The 20251-nt window shown below is 36.2% G+C and overlaps 1 protein-coding gene across 1 annotated transcript in view; it reads left to right on the plus strand.

Annotated features, from left to right (window-relative positions):
* Positions 1-20251, plus strand: part of ASH1L (ASH1 like histone lysine methyltransferase) — a 237333-nt gene that overhangs the window by 16914 nt on the left and 200168 nt on the right. The window contains exon 3 of the mRNA XM_024116023.3: positions 10040-10560. Coding sequence (XP_023971791.1) covers positions 10141-10560 — 420 coding nt within the window. The 5' untranslated portion in view covers positions 10040-10140. The remainder of the gene's footprint in view (positions 1-10039; positions 10561-20251) is intronic.

A 20251-nucleotide genomic window follows, 5' to 3' on the forward strand; every position in this document is an offset into this window, starting at 1 on the left:
GGCTCAGTAGTTGTGGCGCACGGGCTTAGTTGCTCCGCGGCATGTGGGATCTTCCCGGAGCAGGGCTCGAACCCGTGTCCCCTGCATTGGCAGGTGGATTCTTAACCACTGCGCCACCAGGGGAAGTCCAAGATAAATGTTTTCATTTCTCTTGGGTATATGCCTAGGAGTGAAATTGCAAGGTTATGTGGTAACTCTGTTTAGCCTTTTGAGTAACTGCCAGACTGTTTTCCAAAGCAGCTGCACCATTTTACATTCCAACTCCAATTTTTCCACAGAAAAGTTTTATGAAAACTAAATATAATGTATTTACAATGTAAATGGTACCCTCTTGGAAACGACTCTTTTGTTTAGTGTATAACCAAGTGGATTGGCCCTGAGTTGACAGCCCTTAATCCTGGTCAAAGTGTAATAATTCACTAATGAGAAAATCTTTCTGATGTTAACTTCTGCTTCCCTCCTTTTGCCATTTTAGAATTCCCTAGGGATAGAGTTCAATGTCCCTACATATTCCTTGCAACCATGGACCCATCCTTCCTTTTAAATTTAATTTTATTTATTAAAAAAAATATATTTGTTTGTTTATTTATTTTGGCTGCTCTGGGTCTTAGTTGTGGCATGCATGCGGGATCTAGTTCCCTGACCGGGATTGAACCTGGGCCTCCTGCATTGGGAGCGAGGACTCTTACCCACTGGACCACCAGGGAAGTCCCCACCCTTCCTTTTTTTTTTTTTTTTTTTTTTTTGCGGTACACGGGCCTCTCACTGTTGTGGCCTCTCCCGTTGCGGACCACAAGCTCCGGACGCGCAGGCTCAGAGGCCATGGCTCACGGGCCTAGCTGCTCCGCGGCATGTGGGATCTTCCCGGACCGGGGCACGAACCCGTGTCCCCTGCATTGGCAGGTGGACTCTCAACCACTGTGCCACCAGGGAAGCCCCCCCATCCTTCCTTTTTTAAAAAACAATTGAAGTTATATATATTCGATTTGTGTTAACTTTGCTTGTCAGGAAGAATTAAGTAAGCTTTGATTAGATTACCTGTCTGACAGTCGATGAGTATAATTTTTTCCTCAGGATTAGCTTTGGGAATTCTTTCTGTGTATATTTTCCTCTTGTGGCTTACTAGTTATAATTTATGTCTGCTATTTCACTTTCCTGTTCTGAGTTTCTGAAGTAGTTTGTTGGTATAATACAGTATTTCTTTGGTCATGAGACACATTCTTTACTCCCAGTTTAATGTTTCTGAAATTAGGAAATAATACAATTGATAATTACATTTAATGTGGTAGTGGTTTATAAAAAAATTTCCCCCTGAAAATGAGGTCATTGATTCATGAAGCCTCTTAAAATCAGTGGCATCTTGGAATTTAAGAAATATATACAATACATAAATATAAAAATAACTAGATTTACTGGTGATGAGTACTTTGAAAGGAATTGTTGGTGATTGTCCCTATCTTTTAAATGAAGGGTTGTTCTGTAGCTGAGTAAAAAAGCTTAATTTGTCCAGCTTTTTAAGTGTAGTTTATGTTGTATAAGTCATTTAGGGACATAGTTCAAATTTTTTTGGTATCTTCATGAAGATATTTTAGCTTTTTCTGATTTCAGTGACTTATGTAACATCAGTGATTCAGTGGTTTAACGTAAAACATCTTAAACCAGTTAGGACACTGCTTACTCTTTTACTGGTGATATACATAGAGCTTATTTTTTTTATTTTTTATTTTTTTTGTGGTATGCGGGCCTCCGTCTGTTGTGGCCTCTCCCGTTGCGGGGATAGAGCTTATATTTTAAGTTGTAAAAACAGTATAAGATTAATTAGTGTTTAAAGACAATTAAAATATGAGTTCTTTAACATTTCAATTTTCATTTTGTCTATTCTCTACATACATGATTAAAAATATAGTAATATGCATGTTGGCTTATTCAGTCAGTAGATATTTATTGAATACCTTTTATGGTCCAGGAACTTTACTAAGGATATATATCAGTGATAAGGCAGATAGAATTCTTATTCTCATGAAACAAATGGTCTAGTGTAAAATATGGATATTAAGCATATAGCTTACTAGTATGATAAGTTTTAAGGGACTTACAGTATGCTATATGACCCCCTAACAGGGAGATCTCCCCTGGTCTAGGGGGTTAGGAAATGTCTCCCTGATAAAGTGACCTTTAAGCTGAGATGGAAAGGATGAGTAGAAGTCATCAAAGAAGCAGGTAGTTGGGCTTCCCTGGTGGCGCAGTGGTTGGGAGTCCGCCTGCCGATGCAGGGGACACGGGTTCGTGTCCCGGTCCGGGAAGATCCCACATGCCGCGGAGCGGCTGGGCCCGTGAGCCATGGCCGCTGAGCCTGCGCGTCCGGGAGCCTGTGCTCCATAACGGGAGAGGCCGCAACAGTGAGAGGCCCGCGTACCACAAAAAAAAAAAAAAAAAAAAAAAAAAGCAAAGAAGCAGGTAGAAAAGAGTACTAGGCAGAGAGAAGTAACTATGTTCTCCTAGAGGGAGGAAGACAGAGACGTTTGGGGAACTGAAAAGTACTTAGAACACTTGTATGTCACACATATGTTATTGCTTTTTGGGGGTTTTATTTACCCCTGCTGTGCTTATAGAAGAGTGGGAAATGATGTGGATAGAGTTAGGTAGGGGCTGATAATAACAAAAAGTAAACGTAGACACTGGTGTGTGTGTGTGTGTGTGTGTGTGTGTGTGTGTGTGTGTGTAGTACTTTTGTAAGTACTAATGTATTAGATTGAACCCTAACAACAGTTTCTATTCACGGATGAGAGAACAAGGCATAGAGTGCCTTGCCCAAAATTAATATACCAGTACTGGGATCTGAGCCTGTGCATTCTGGATCCAGAGTTTGTGTCTTTAACTACTGTACCATAGTGAAAATTTAAGTTATAAATTATTATTAGGATAGGAGACTTTTATATCCAAATGTCAGTATGAAAGCATCCAAAGGTTTTAAGTGGAAAAATGACATAATTAGATTATTTTAAAAATCATCTTTCTGGCTGGAGGAAGGGAGTGGAGGAGAGCAAGGTGGATATACAAAGGAGTTAGAAGGCCACTACTATATTCTGGGTAAGAATTGTTTTTTTGGACAACTCAGTGGCAGTGGAATTGGAACTGTGTGTAATCAAAAATTGTTTACATGGTTTTGACAGGTTTTGGTGTTAGGTTGAGAAGTCAAGGATGATCCCCACATTTCTGACTTACTGATGGTACTGTGATTACTTAGCTAAGATGATATATTCTAAGAAATATTATGGTCATTTATAAGAATTTTAAAGAGCATGAAACTCAGGACAAATTAAAATGCATAATGAACTATGAATTTTTATAAGTTTTGTATAGTTAATTTATATCTGGTTTTGAATGTTGAGAAATACAGCAATGATGACAGTCTCTAACTATGTTTAATAAAGACAACAAAGGAAAATGAAAATTTATCATAGATGAGTCAAGCTAGATTTTACTTATTTTAAGCTAAAAATCTGCAAACATTGTTTAGTCTGCATTGTGGTAATTTTAGATATGTACTTATCCAAAAAGAAAAAAAAAATGTTACTTTTACATATTAGGGAAAGTTAATAAGATAAATTACCTTTCTTACCATGTTAAAACTAAAACTTATAAAACTCCTTTTATTTTATGTTCATAAATTGTCATACTGCCTCCCTCTGTATATATCATGTGCCTGTATTTCCATCTGTCTACTTGACCTTTCTACTTAAATGTTTCACAGGCATCTAAAATTAAACACGTTTATTACTGAACTCTTGATCTCCCCTTCTGTGTCATTCTGGCAGACAACTTATAGAATGCTAGCCCCATGAGGGCAGGATTTTTGTGTTTTTTTGCAGTGCTGTGTAAGTTTCTGTTACATAATGGGCACTTAGTAAATATTTGTTTAAGGAGTGTCTAAATGGTACCACCGTACAATTCTATGATTGCTCAAGTCTTCATATTTTATTTCCCTCCCCTCCTACTTCTTATTGACCAATCATATCTATTATACCTCTAAAATATCTCTTAATCCATCCATTCTTAAAAAATTTCCAGTGCTACTACCCTAATCTGTCAATCTTATGACTGTTATTCCAGAATCAACTTTTACTATTTTTCTAATCATTCTTCCACAGCAACCAGAGAAGTTTTCTTAAAATGTAAATTGTATCATTACTTTCCTTTTCAGAGCTTCTTTTTGAATTCCATATCTTTCATGTAGGCCAACAAGGCCTTCTGCAAGCTATTTTCATTTAACATTCCATTTTCGTATTGTGCTGTTCTCCATTTGGTTTACCTACTGTTAACCTTTACAGTCTCAGGGAGTTTTTACACCCACTGTTCCCTATTTTTGGATCATTTTCACCTCCACATTTTGCCTGGCTATTGCCTGCTCGTACTGGGTCTCAGCTTATAGTTACATGTTTTTCTAAGATATGTTCCCCGTCCCTCCAAGTTTCCTTGATATACTACCTCACATAGTAGTACCTTCACATTTATTAGAAGTTATATATATTTGTATGATCAGTCATTCATTTGTCTCCCCCACTAAATTTAAAGTTCATGACACCAAGGACTATATTTGCATTACTTATGACTGTATCTACTGTGGGTATCACAATTCTCAAAACATATTTAGAGACTGTGAAAATATTTATTGAATGGATGAAGGGATAGATTAAGAATGATGAATCCATAAAGGAAATGGTGGACTGGTTAGAGAGGTAGTTGGAGAGCCAGTAGAATGTTTGATCATAGCAGCCAGGTGAGAGTTTCAAATATCAAATATGCCAAATGTAGCAGAGAGGAGTAATAAGATCAGGACTAAAAATGATCTTTGGGAGGCAGAATAACATAGTGTTTAAGAGGAGCCAGGCAGACCTAGACTCTACCTTTTATTGGTTGTTAACTTGTCTTTTCATCTCTAAAAAGAGAAGAATAGTAGTAACTACCTCATGGTGATTGTGAGGCTTAAATGAGATAATCTGTATAAAACTTTTAGCATACAGCTTTGCACATATTAAGAGCTCAGTTAAACTTTGGTATTTTTATTATTTTTATTTTTTATTTTATTTATTTTTTTTTTTGCGGTACGCGGGCCTCTCACTGTTGTGGCCTCTCCCGTTGTGGAGCACAGGCTCTGGACTCGCAGGCTCAGTGGCCATGGCTCACGGGCCCAGCTGCTCCGCGGCATGTGGGATCTTCCCGGACCGGGGCACGAACCCATGTCCCCTGCATCAGCAGGTGGATTCTCAACCACTGCGCCACCAGGGAAGCCCTTTATTATTTTTAAATTGCTAATGCTAAACCCACTGTAAGGACTCAATATTTGTAGTACTTAGAAAATATATACAGTTGACCCTTGAACAAAACGGGGGTTAGGGGCGCAGACCCTCCAAGCCGTCGAAAACCCACAGTCAGCCCTCTGTATATGCGGTTCCTCCACGTGTGTGGATTCAACCAACTGCAAATCATGTAGTACTGTAGTGTTTACTATCGAAGAAATCTTCATTTAAGTGGACCTGTGCGGTTCAAACTCTTGTTGTTCAAGGGTCAACTGTAATTAGCAATTTTCTAAAAAGTTTGTTCATAACTAAAATGATCTGGGAAAAAGGGCTTCATGCTGTAGATTAATGTTAGTTTCCCTTGAATTTGGGCTAGACTGTTTTGGATTGTTTCAATGGTTTGAAAATGTAAATCCCAAAGTTGCACGTGAGATGAATGTTGAATTTGCCTCTTTGAGTGTGAATGAAGAGATTCTAGCATTCTTAGTTCTGTGTTTCTCCTTGCAACTGCGTTTTAAATTGAATGTATTATAGTAGGAACCAGAATAAGTTGTGTAACAACATAGCATCCTTGCTCCTGGATGGAGAACCTAGATTGTATAGATACATCTTTCCAAAAGCTGAAAGAATATCATTCACAAAGAACATTGCTTTGAAAATTCAAAAACAACGTCTGGCAGCTGCTCTAGGGACTGCTTTTCAGGCAGTTTACATTTAGCAGATAAAAGCATTCTTTGTTGTGAAGTATCTTCAGAACTTGGATTTATCTTTACTAGAAACACTTAAATTTGGTATGTGGAGTTTGCCAATCATGATTTTCCAGTCACTGCCTAAGTGGATTCACAGAATATGCCCTAAGAATACTATTCTTTTTTCTCCTTGATCAAGTTAAGGAAACATAATATTTCTCTATTCCTACATACATGTCTAGGGTAGTGATCAATATTTTCAAATTAATTTCCTTTTCAGTTTATTGATACTCTGCTATTATTTAATAATCTGTGTCACTTGGTTTCAGTTTTTTCCATTTTTAAAATGAAGAGAATCATGCTCTCCAAACCCTTCTCTGGAATGTTTGGAGAGTGAGTAAGTGCTGGTAAAAAATGCTTTGAGTTCTTTGGAAGAAATATGGAAATTCTACTTTATATATTTATAAATATACATTAAGACTTCTGTAATTCTTTCATTATGAAAATCAAAAATTATAGGGAAATTTTAAAATGTGTGTACTTGTGAGTAGTGTATGTAAAAGTAGTTGTTTTTGTATAAATTATCATTTGTTTTTTATTCCAAAAAGGATTTCTTTTAATAACTAACCAATAAGATATTTGGCAGGTCCATCAGTTCACCATTAGTAACACGAAACCCTGGATGGGCATTTGAATTTAAGAAACAAGAAAGAAAGAGGAGGGAAAAAACTAGAAAAGGAACAAATTGAAGCCAATAACATGTAACCCACATAAAGCATGGAGTTAATTTAAATATTTATTGACTACCACCTATGTGCCAGGTACCGTTCTTGATGCTGAATAGTACTTTGAACCAAATTGACAAAAATCCACTTCCATGTAGACTTTACATTCCAATGGAAGCGTGTAGACAATAAATAAATATATTGTACACCAGCTGGTGAAAAGAGCACAGGAGAAATAAGGATAGAGTGTGAGAAGAGGTGGGATGGGTGTTTTTCTATTTTGTAAAGGGAATGCCTCTTCTATAAGTTATATTTAGGCAAAGACATGATGGAAGTGACAGAGCAAGCCATGCAGTGATCTGGGGAAAGGGTGTTCTAGTCAGGTAGAATAATAAGTGCAAAGGCCCTTAGGTAGGAGTATTTTTGTTGAATTTGAAAAACAGAAGGAGAATACCTGTGGCCCTCCACCCCACTTCTTGGAACTAAGTGGGGAGACTGGTAGGAGATGGAAGAGAAGTAGAGGGGATTGTAGGGAATTTAGACCATTGTAAAGACTGGCTTTTACTTTGAGTGAGATGGGAAGCCATTGAAAGGGTTTTTGAGCAGAAGAGTGACATGATATGATACAGGCTTTAAAAGGATTACCCTGCTGTTGAGTTGAGAAGACTATTAAGAGATACAAAGGTTGAAACAAGGAACCAGTTAGGAGGTTATTGAAATAAATAGTACAGGGCAGATATTATCAGTTGGATCTGATTGGTAGCTGTCAAATTAGTGAGAAATAGGTTCCACATATATTTTGAAGGTAAAGAAGACTTTTCTGACCGAGTGGACATATGGGACATTAGAAAAAGAAAGGAATCACAGATGATTCAAAATTTTTGATCTAAATATTTCTGGTTGGAGTTTCATTTATTGAGATGAGTAAGCCTGTGGGAAGAACAGATTTGGGGAGCTTGGCGAAGGTGAATTGACTTTGGACATGTTAAGCGAAGTGCCTAATTATTAACTATCTAGTCAGTGTGTCAAGTAGGCATTTAAATATATGAATCGGGAGTTCCAGGAGGGTCTCAGCTGGTCTCTGTCTGGAGATAGAAATTTTTGAATCATCTGTGTTAGATGGCATTTAAATTCAAAAGACTGGATCTGGTCATTTAGGAAGTTAGTGTAGATAGAAAAGGAAAGAGCACGCCCTGGGGGCACTCCAGTGTTTAGAGTTAAGGGAGAAAAAGAAGAACTGGCAAAAAAGACTCCTTAATCAAACACTTTAGTACTTCTGCAAGTGTTTGACTTGAAGTGTATGACTGTTCGTAGAAATTGTGGTAATTAAGACCAAAATTGATCCAGATCAGGTCAGGTCACATTTTGTCACTAGGGTGTTACGAGACGACTTTTGATTTTCAGAGTTTTGAATTTCAGGATGTGAACACATCATGGGGAAGATAGGACTTTGTACTTTTAAAGGAAAGAAAGCACACGGCACAGAGCAGAAATGAACATGATTTGTTAGGGACAGTAAAGAAAACAATTTTTTAAAAATATTTATTTATTTATTTATTTATTTATTTCGCTGTCTGGGGTCTTAGTTGTGGCACGCGGGATCTTTGTTGAGGTATGCAAACTCTTAGTTGCAGCATGTGGGATCTAGTTCCCTGACCAGGGATCAAACCCGGAGCCCCTGCATTGGGAGCTTGGAGTCTTAGCCACTGGAGCACCAGGGAAGTTGAAGAAAACTGAATTGACTAAATCATAGGGGATGTGTGTTGGGAAGTAATGAAAGACAAGTTTGAGAAGTTAGAGCCATATTATGAAGAGCCTTGAATGCCATTGTGAAGTGTTAATATATGAAGTGGTAGACAGCAAGAATAATTGTCATATGCAGTTGATTTGAAAATTACTCTTTCAGCTGTTTGTGTGAATGAATAGAATAGGAATACACTTTAGTTTAGTCAGTTGGCCAGTATTTGTTGAGTAACTACTTAAAATGCTGCTAGCACTGCTAATAAAATTGTCGGCACCTTCTCTTGAGCCTTGCTGTGTGCCAGTCATTGGGCTATGCATTCTACTTACATTTCTTGTAGGAGTTGTAAACGTTGTATCATATGATCTTTGCCTTTGAAACTCTTATTATCTTGTTGGAAAGAAAAGTCTTAAGGCACATAGTTTAAACTATAAAATATTTTACTGCATAAATGGAACTTTCTAAGGGATAGGATGTTCTTTTTTTTCCAGATACTGGTCCTGGATCTTGATTCGGATATATGCTTGAAATAAAGGCTAGTCTGTCAGTCCTCAAGAACAGTGAATAATTTTGTTTTCGTTTCGTTTTATATTCTCTAGTCACTAGATTATATGCCAATCCTATATGGTTTCCTGAGGATCTTTATTTATGAGAAGGGGGTTGCCCTGTGTGGATTATTCAGATTCTCTGTTAAGGTGTACCAACTATTGTAAAATAATAAATCTTCGTTCTGGTTTTAAAATAATTTATAGATTTGGAAGATTGAAGCATGACAGCTGACTGTTGGGAAAACTTGTGAAAATATATTTCTGGTTTTTAGAGTTTTTATAACAATAAAATCATTGTTCTAAATCATTTATATAATTATTTAATGTTTGTCTTTCTCACTAGAGTATAAGGCTTGTAAGTTTAGGAACTGGATCTGTTTTGTTGAATACTGTATTTCCAGGGTGTTGCACAATGCCTGGCACATGATAGGTGTTTAGAAATATTTTTTAATGAATGAATGAGTAAATGAATTCAGAGTTGAATTGTAAACCAGCAATAGAGATAATTCCAGCCTAAGAGTCCTAACCTAAAAAGTCTACCACCTCTTATAAATAATATTGGAGTGCTGAAACCAGCCCAAAACAGGGTTCTTTACCTTCAATGAAATTGATTTTATTTGTAAGAAATATAATATGTTTCTTAAATGTAAGAAATATAATATATTTCTTAAATGTAAGAAATATATTCCTTTGAAACTGAGGAGTGTTAAAATATATGATATTATTTTTATCTTAGACTGTGTTTGCTTTACTGTCAGTTGCAGAAGCTTGTTGCTTGAGTTAGAACAGTGGATCTTAAACATTGATTTGCACCATACCACTACAGCTTATTTATGATATCTGGAGAATAATAAACTTATTCTGAAATTTAAATTTATTTATAACTAAATTTAAATCCATTTTGAACTGCATTTTGATCCATTTTAACTGATTTTCGGTTCTTCCTGATCTTCTCGTTCTCCTCCCCCTATACCGATTTCTCATGTTAATAATTGCCTCTGTTCTGATAAATTTTTTGTTATGGTCTATCCTGCAGAGAAAGAGATGCTGGTTGCCAGTTTTGGAGATCCCTGTTTTTTATGGAACACTGTTCTGTAAAATTTTCATAAGATTCCTTGGCAATAACATACACTTGTGATGGACCCTAGAAATACTGCTATGTTAGGATTGGGTTCTGATTCCGAAGGATTTTCAAGAAAGAGTTCCTCTGCCATCAATACTGGTACACTGGTCAGCAAGAGAGAAGTAGAGCTAGAGAACAGCACAAAGGAGGAAGAGGACCTTCGCCAGTGGAATCGGGAAAGAACCATCGAAGCAGGGAAAGATGATGGTTTGACTGATGCACAGCAACAGTTTTCAGTGAAAGAAACAAACTTTTCAGAGGGAAATTTAAAATTGAAAATTGGCCTTCAGGCTAAGAGAACTAAAAAACCTCCAAAGAACTTGGAGAACTATGTATGTCGACCTGCCATAAAAACAACTATCAAGCACCCAAGGAAAGCACTTAAAAGTGGGAAGATGACAGATGAAAAGAATGAGCACTGTCCTTCAAAGCGGGTAAGTAGAATTCCCAACAGTATGTAATCATTAACAATATTTGGATTTCTCTATTAATTTTTATCGAACCTACGTACATATTTTAGGAATTTTGATTTTAATCTTTTTATGTTATTTCCAAATAGTCTGTTTTGTGAGCCAAAACAGGCTTTGAGACTTGTCAGAGATGTGAGTGATGGTATAACCATGTATGTACTTGTAAAATTATGGCAAATATTTTAAATGGGGTATATCCAGATTGCTGCTCCTACATGGCCTAGTGGAAAGAATATTGATTGGATTTTTAGTTAGGAAACCTAGAGTTGAATCTTGCCCCTCCTGTTTACTAACAATGTGACTACAGACAAACTAATAGAGAAGAAACTGAGGCTTAAAGATGTTAAATGATTACAAAACCACCTACCTTTCAGGATGGTTCTATTCCTGCTGACCTCAAGAATTTTCGAAAGGTGGATTAAAAAATTTTTATCTAGACCTTTTTACTTGAGACAATGTTAGAGCTTGTCTTGCACAGCTAATTTTTAAAGGGCTTTGAGATGATTGTCTTTAGTAATCTTTCTATAGTATTTTTTTAATAGTGCTAATAATGAGGTTTTGTACTGAAAGGATTTCACCCACAATACATACTTATTCTTAATATATAAGTAGTTTATATCCCACTTATATTATTTGTAGCAGAATATAGTTTGTGGTTCCTGAGGAAAGCTATCTGTATACTTACAAAACTGTTGGTAATGGGTTAGGTGTTTATTTTTCCAACAGTTACTTTAGCATAGGATGTTGACTATATTACTGCCCTCTAAATTAGTTCTTCATAAATGATGGAAAGAGCATGAATTACAGAGTCAGAACCAAATTCAAATCCTGGCTTAATAACTATACACAGGCAATTTGGTTTATCTCAACTGAGCTGTGGTTTCCTCATTTATAACATGGGACTATTAATACCTGTATTAAATGGGTATATAAAGAATTAAATTTCAGTAGCCAAGACATACAACCCAAGTACCAATCAACAGATGATTGGCTTAAGAAGATGTGGTGTGTATGTAAGTAGGTAGATGTGTGTGTGTGTGTGTATATGCATATATACCTATATGCTTATATATAAATACACATACATACATACATACATACACACACAGGGGAATATTACTCAGCCATAAAAAAGAAATATTGCCATTTGCAGCAACATGGATAGACCTAGAGAATATTATACTTAGTGAAGTAAGTCAGACAGAGAAAGACAAATATTATTTGGTATGACTTATATGTGGAATCTAAAAATAATATAAATGAATTTTTATATAAAACAGAAACAGACTCATAGACATAGAAAACAAATTTATGGTTACCAAACGGGGGAGAGAGGGACACAGGGACAAATTAGGAGTATGGGATTAACAGATACAAACTACTATACATGAAGCAGATAAGCAATAAGGATTTACTATATAGAGCAGGGAATTATATTCAATATCTTGTAATAACCTATAATGGAATATAATCTGAAAAAAAAAACTGAATCAGTTTGCTGTATACCTGAAATGAACACAATATTGTAAGTCAACTGTACTTCAATTTAAAAAAGAATTAAATTTATATATAGTATTTAGCATGTGGTAGATTCTTGTGACTGTTCTTTTTACATCCTAAGGTATTGCTTTACAAGGGATCTCTGGAAGGGTTTGGTTATCTGTTGCTTTCAGCATATGATGGTCTGTGAAGAATTTTGTGTTTGTTTGGATGCGTTTTTACATAGTTCTTATTACCAGCTTCTCTAAAGGGTTCATGACTCCAAAAAGATTAAGCATCAGTGGCTAAGGAGAGAAAGATGCACTGTTATGAGGCATGTTGGTAGTCTAAGAAAGCTTGGGAGTTTTGTTTTATTTATTTTAAAGCAACCAAAACATTTCCCCCCAATTCTTCGAAAAGTGTTGGGTTTTGTCCGTGCATTTATTTATTTATTTATTTATTTATTTATGGCTGTGTCGGGTCTTTGTTGCTGTGCGCTGGCTTTCTCTAGTTGTGGCGAGCAGGGGCTACTCTTCTTGCGGTGCATGGGCTTTTCATTGTGGTGGCTTCTCGTTGCGGAGCACATGCTCTCGGCATGCAGGCTTCAGTAGTTGTGGCTCGCGGGCTCAGTAGTTGTGGCTTGCGGGCTCAGTTGCTCCGCGGCATGTGGGATCGTCCCAGACCAGGGCTTGAACCCATGTCCCCTGCATTGGCAGGCGGATTCTTAACCACTGCACCACCAGGGAAGTCCGTCAGTGCTGCTTTTAAAGCAAATATTAAGCCTTAAATTTCTAGTAAAAACATAGAAATATAGATCATATATTTTATTTCTTAATCAAACTTTTCTTTCAACAATGTTCAGAGGGCAAAAACAAGACCCTCTGAAAAAATAATTTGCTATCCTGGTTAGTACTAACTCATTGTTAACTGTTGATGTAATTTTTAATGACAAAACTCAAGTTCAGTTTCAAAAGTGAAATTTTCCATTTCTTTAATTATGTGACATATTGTTAAATTATAGTCGTTTACATATGGATTCTATTATTTAGAGTGATTCAAATATGTCATTTTTTTTTTAAAAATTTCGATCCACAGTTTAGTAACTGGCATGTTAATAACTAAAGTTTAAAGTTTAGTTTATTCTTTTGAGAATTATTAGATGCTCTTCATGTCATATAAGTTATCGATTTTAAGGGTCCGATTTTTGTTTTTTTTAATGTATTTTCCCCTAGTTTTATTGCGATATAATTGACATACAGCACTGTTTAAGTTTCAGATGTATTTGGTTTATTTTTAATTACTTTTGAGATTTATCTTTCTGTATTACATTTTGGCAAAACTAAAAAATTTCATAACATTTAGTGCTGGCAAGAATATAGGGGAAACAACCACTCTCATGCCCTGTTGCTGGAGAGTATATTGATACTGTACTTAAAAAAAAATTTATTCATTCATTCATTGCACGCCTGGTCTTAGTTGCAGCACGTTGGGTCTTTTTTAGTTGCGGCATGTGGACTTCTTAGTTGTGCCATGCAGACTCTTAGTTGCGCCATGCGTGTGGGATCTAGTTCCCCGACCAGGGATTGAACCCGGGCCCCCTGCATTGGGAGCACAGAGTCTTACCCATTGGACCACCAGGAAAGTCCCGATACCATACGTTTTTTATTTTTTATTTTTTTATTTTTGGCTGTGTTGGGTCTTCGTTGCCGTGCACGGGCTTTCTCTAGTTGCAGTGAGCAGGGGCTACTCTTTGTTGCAGTGCAAGGGCTTCTCATTGTGGTGGCTTGTCTTTGTTGTGGAGCACGGGCTCTAGGCACATGGGCTTCAGTAGTTGTGGCACGCGGGCTCAGTAATTGTGGCTCGCGGGCTCTAGAGCACAGGCTCAGTAGTTGTGGCACACGGGCTTAGTTGCTCCGTGGCATGTGGGATCTTCCCGGATCAGGGCTCGAACCCATGTCTCCTGCATTGGCAGGCAGATTCTTCACCACTGCGCCACCAGGGAAGTCCCGGATGCCGTACTTTTTGAGAGTAGTTTGCTTGTATCTGTCATAATTAAAAATGGACAATTCCTTGATTCCGCAGTGTCACTTCTAAGAAACTATCTTACAGAATACTTGCAAGTATATACCAAGATATATGTGTAAGATATTTATTAGAAGTATAGATTCCTGATACGTTCTTGTTGGTTCTGACTCAGTATGTCTGGGTATTTTGTAAAATATCTTTATTGAGATATAACTCACATATCATACCATCCACCCATTTAAACTGTACATTTCAGTGGTTTTTGATATATTAAATAATTAATTTTTAAAAATTGTTGTAAAATATATTAATACAGGATTTGCCATTTTGGTCATTTTTAAGTGTAAATTCAGTGTCACTAATTCCATTCACAGTGTTGTGCAACCATCCCCACTATCTGTTTGCAAAACCTTCTCATCACCCCAAACAGAAATTCTGTAACCATTAAACAATAACTCTGTATTGCCCCTCCACTAAGCCTCTGGTAAACTATAATCTACTTTCTGTCTCTATGAAATTGTCTATTCTAGGTACCTCATATAAGTGGAATCCTACAATATTTGTCCTTTTGTGTCTGGCTTATTTCACTTAGCATAATGTCTTCAAGTTCATCCATGTTGTAGCATGAACCAGAACTACTTCCTTTTTATGGCTGAATAATTTTCCATTGTACGTTTATACCACTTTGTGTTTATCCATTCATCATCTGTGGACACTTGGATTGCTTCCACATTTCGGCTATTGGAAAATATGCTGCAGTGAACACTGGTGTACAGACATCTGTTTGAATTCCTGCATTCTATTCCTTTGGGTAGTATACTTAGGAGTAGTATTGCTGGATAATGTGATAAGTCTGTATCTTTTTGAGGAACTGCCAAACTGTTTTCCATAGCAGCTATACCATTTCATATTCCCACCAGCAATGCATGGGGGTTTCAGTTACTCCAAATCCTCATCACTGCTTTTTATTTTCTGTGTGTGTGTGTGTGTGTGTGTGTGTGTGTGTATATATGTGTATGTATGTGTATTTTAAATAATAGCCATCCTAAAGGGTATGAAGTTGTATCTCACTGTGGTTTTGCTTTGCATTTCTCTGATGACTAATGGTGTTGAGCATCTTTTCTTGAGCTTATTGACTATTTGTATATCTTCCTTGGAGAAATGTCTGTTTAAATCTTTCGACTACTTTTGAATTGTGGATTTTTTGTTGTTGTTGTTGCTGAGTTTTCGGGGTTCTAGATATAGTCTAGATATATGAGTTGCTAATATTTTTTTCCCATTCTGTGGGTTGCCTTTTTCCTCTCTCTTGATAGTGTCCTGATGCATAGACGTTTTCAGTTTTGATGAACTCCAATTTGTCTGTGTTTTTTTTTTCTATTGCCAGTGCTTTGGTGTCATAGCCAAGATATCACTGCCAAATCTAACATCATGAAGATTTCCCCTATGTTGTCTTTTAAGGGTTTTACAGTCCTGGCTCTTACGTTTAGGTCTTTGAGAGATTTTCAGGTATCCCTCTCACCCTGAACTTGCTCTCTGAATTCAGAAACTGATTAAGATAGCAAGAGATACTTTGGACATGGGAGACTTATATAAAAAATTTAATGTATAAGAGTATGGATATTGGACTAGCAACTATTATTTTGATTAGGTAATACACTCCTATGATTTAGAATTTAAAAGATAAAAAAGGAAACAATGAAACATTGTTGCCATCATTACCCTTCTCTCCCCTCAAATCCATTTTGGAGTCTCCTTTTAGGCAATCATGTGACAACCCCATGCTAACTATGATAACTAGCTAAGCAGAACAACCATTTTTCAACCAAAATGAAGAAATACTGTTCTGTGTATTGAAATTGTCTTACTTGGAAAATAAATAAGAGCAAGTTGTTTGGAACCAAAATTGGTGCAAAGAAGCTTCCAGGAACATAACTACAACATCAGTGCCTTTGATATCTCCCAGAAATATATTATATATATATATATACAAGCAAATGCAAGTAATCACACCCCCCCAAATTAAAAATATAAATGGTACTATACACTGTTTTGTGTCATTGTTTTTTCCAGTTAAATAGTGTGTTAGCGTATTGTGGAGGATTTTCCTGTACGAAACTAAGAGAGCTTCTTTAGCCCTTTGAAATATGGGTGACGAATATTTTTTTTTTCCAGTTTGTCATTTGTTTTTAGACCTTGCATATTTTTTATTTTGCCATGCAGAAGTCTTTAGTTTTTTACTGAATTTAATTAATAAATCTTGCCTTTTATGGCATCTAGAATTTGACGTACAACTAGAAGGGCCTTCACTCTGTTTATGAAAGATCTCCTTATATTTTTTAATAGGAGTTTTCTAACGTTTCATTTTTTTATTATTATTATTTTTGGCCGCGGATCTTAGTTCCCTGGCTAGGGATTGAACCCAGGTCCACAGCAGTGAAAGCTCAAGTTGTAACCACTGGACTGCTAGGGAATTCCCTGGTGTTTCATTTTAAATATATAAATATTTGATCCATTTGGAGTTTATCATGATATGTGATATGAGTTGTGGATCCAAGTTTATCTTTTTCCAAATAGCTGCATGTTGTCTCAACCCTTTTATTAAGAAGTTTTTTTTTAGTCCTCAGATTTGAGACACTACCTTTACCATACACTGAATTTCCATGTGTACTTGAGTCTGGTCTGATTTCCCACTTTGTGTCATTGGTCTCTATTTATTTGCCAGCATGATAGTTTTAATTATTATGTTTTATATCTGGTAGGGTTAATCCTTCCTCATTACTCATATTTAAGAGTGTTCCTTGCATTATTGCCTATTTGTTTATAAGCTTTATGTGATTTTTAATAAAAATAGAACTTTTTTCTAGAACTTGTCCAATTGATTATAAAGTACATATTTTGTTCATCTTTATCTGTGGTTAAACTTGGAACCTAATTGGTTCTCCTTCAGAAGCTCTGAATTTGCTTTGCCAGGAATTAGGGTGTGTTAGTAACACCTTTCCTGGGGGAGAGCCCCATTTTACCCCTAGGCCATGGATTGGTACGTTTACCCTCTGGGCAACTACGCCTACTTTTGGTACTTTTTCTTTTGGTACCCTTGGAGATTTTTCTTACTTCCTATGAGGCCACAGTGCAACAAACTTGGCATCTTATGCTGGATTGAGTTATTTTATTGTAGTAGACGGACCTTTATGCTATTTAGCCTGTCTTATGGCTAGAGTAGAAATCACCTGATTGTTTTATAAGAAATACGTTCATTATTAATTTTAAAATAGATTTTCCTGTCTCATTTTTGTTTGTCTACGGTGGAAAGGCACATTTTCTTTTAAATTTCCTGGAAAAATTTGGGTTTGGCTGTCTTGCAACTTCATGTTGTGTCTGTGTCATTTCATAAGTTGTCAGAATGGTATAGGGTTATAACCCTAATCCTAACTTAAAAGGAGAAGAGGCAGTGTTAAAATTTACAGCTGTAATTATAATTTCCCTGCCAAAAGATAGTTTTCTGTTTAGAAAAGAAATGAGTGTGCTGACTTAATAGATTATTTAAGAAACAGTCCTTTGGAGATGTAATTTTGAGTTTCAGTGAAGTGATTTTTATGTAGAATTATTAAAACCCTCAGTGAATCCAAGTATTCTAATTAAGGTCTGTTGACCTAAGATTTTATTAAATTACAGAACTGATAGATTAATTTAGGTTCTTTAGTAAGAAAATATACAGATAATAACAGTTATGTCTGTTCTTGCTCAGTATGGTTAATTTGCCTAGCAGTCTTTAAATTGTTTCACACAAATTCCAATTGTTTTGAAATGAAATGTTGAGGAAAAAAATGGGTTTGATATTACTTAGGTTTTGGCTTTTCTTTCCTTGGCATATCTGTTAAACAGCAGTAATTTATTAGGTTTTCTGCATATAGTAGTTCCTTTAAATTGTGCCCTATATTGGATTAGCCTGGTTTTAGATAAAATGTATATAATTTTAATTGAGATACAATTCAAATACCATAAAATTCACTCTTTTAAAGTGTACAGTTGAGAGGTTTTTAGTATATTAGCTACATACAGAGGTGTGCAACTATCACCACTGTCTAATTTCAGGACATTTTCATTACCTTAAATGTGTATTTTTATTTTGTCTATTACACTTTAGAAAACTAATCCTAGGACTAATATTTACTTTGTACTTTTCACAAAGGAGGGTCAAATTTTGTATCACTTAATTCTGAACATAATCTCTTGTCTAGACTCGTAACATTCTTTTATTTATTTATTCCTCCATAAAATATTTGAGTGCCTGTCATGTGCAGTAAATGAGTAACTATGATGTAATATGATAAGTTCCATAATAGAAATACATATGGAGTGTTTATGGAATCAGAATTGTTGGGAGAAGGTGATGAGCAGGAGAATATGCATGGAAAGCTTTACAGAGGAACTCATATTTAAAATTAGATGTTGACATCTTTGTTAGAAATTGCTAGAAAGAGAAGGACTCTGGGGGCAAAGTAAATAGTAAAGGGCAAAGGCGGTTTTAGCATGTCTCCTAGATGTTTGTCAGTTGTGCTGTAAAACAAGAATTTGACAGCCCTTTAGTGTAGGTGAGTACTAAGAAAATAATGAAGAATGGAAGACAGGTGGGGAACTTATCACCTCTTCGTATTGCACTCAAAAATTTAGGGAACCTCCACTTCACTTTTTGTCTACTTTTTCTTTGTATCAGATCTTTGGTTGAAGTTTTTTTCTCTGATCTGACTTACAAAGTAAGTTTTAATCTTAAAATCATAAAGTTGCTTTTAATGCTATAAGATTTTATCTATCTATTTATTTATGGCTGAGTTGGGTCTTTGTTGCTGGGCGCAGGCTTTCTCTAGTTGCAGCGAGTGGGGGCTGCTCTTCCTTGTAGTGCACAGGCTTCTCATTGCGGTGGCTTCTCTTGTTGTGGAGCACGGGCTGTAGGCGTGCGGGCTCCGGCAGTTGTGGCTCACAGGCTCTAGAGTGCAGGCTCAGTAGTTGTAGCGCACAGGCTTAGTTGCTCTGCGGCATGTGGGATCTTCCTGGACCAGGGCTCGAACCCCTGTCCCTTGCATTGGCAGGCGGATCCTTAACCACTGCGCCCAGGGAAGCCCAACGCTATAAGATTTTAAAGCAGAAATTGCATGACCATACCAATTTGTTCATGGGATATTTTTTTTTGTTTTTAAAGTTTTGTGATCCTGTTTTATATTAATATTCCTCTTAGAAAGAGGAAACATTTTAAAGTTAAAATTGATTTTGGGGAAAGTTTTTCTGCTTGAGAAATTTAGGATTACTTGTAAGTAGGAACCCTATCATTTATAACTGTAATGTTAAATATTACCAAAGTTATAGTACCTGAATTTTATTTTATAAATCTGTTAATTGTGAACTACCTTGGTCTTCATACAGTAGTGAAAGTCAAAGCAGGAATAATATTGGAGCAGATTGGTAGAGCTTTTTGAGGACACAGAACTGCAACAGCAGATGGCATTAGAGATCAGGTTTAAGGATGAGTTGCAGGGATTTAACTGTTAAGGGGGGAGGGGAAGTGAGGTACATTGAGGATTCAGGGTGCAGCTGGCAAAGCTCATAATGACCCTTGGGTGTTGTTGGTCTGTTTAAAGGTATATGTGTATTTTTTTTTTTGAAACCAACTATTTCAAAATCTAGCAATTAAGAATTCTCTTCCAAGAAGAAAGGGAAACTTTCGTTGTATGCCTGATAACTCTTTCTTCCCTCCCCCACCTAAAAGCTGGAAAAATATGAAGGTGTCATACAAGATCTATTTAATATAGCCTTTGCTTCTTCATTATAAATAAGTATCACTTTGCACCAGCAAGTGCCTAATGTTAGATGTTAAGAGAGGTATGTATATATGATTGGGTAAAGACCTACCAGGGAAAGTGGCAATAGTTTGTATATTAACTGTGGCTTCCTTGGAACCCCTTAATATAAATATGAGTCTTTCTCCAAGCTGGATATATGGTGTTCCTAAAGGCTTTGGTTTCTCCAAAATCTGTTAGCTAAATTGAGGGAATACCGATCAGTAAAAGAAGATAATGTCTCAAAGATGTCAGAAATAAGTAATGTTAATGTGAAATAGTGATGAGAACTCACTCTTTAAACAAAATAGGTTTTGAGC

Source organism: Physeter macrocephalus, chromosome 4, assembly GCF_002837175.3.
Source record: "Physeter macrocephalus isolate SW-GA chromosome 4, ASM283717v5, whole genome shotgun sequence".
In the NCBI taxonomy this organism is placed as follows: Eukaryota; Metazoa; Chordata; class Mammalia; order Artiodactyla; family Physeteridae; genus Physeter; species Physeter macrocephalus.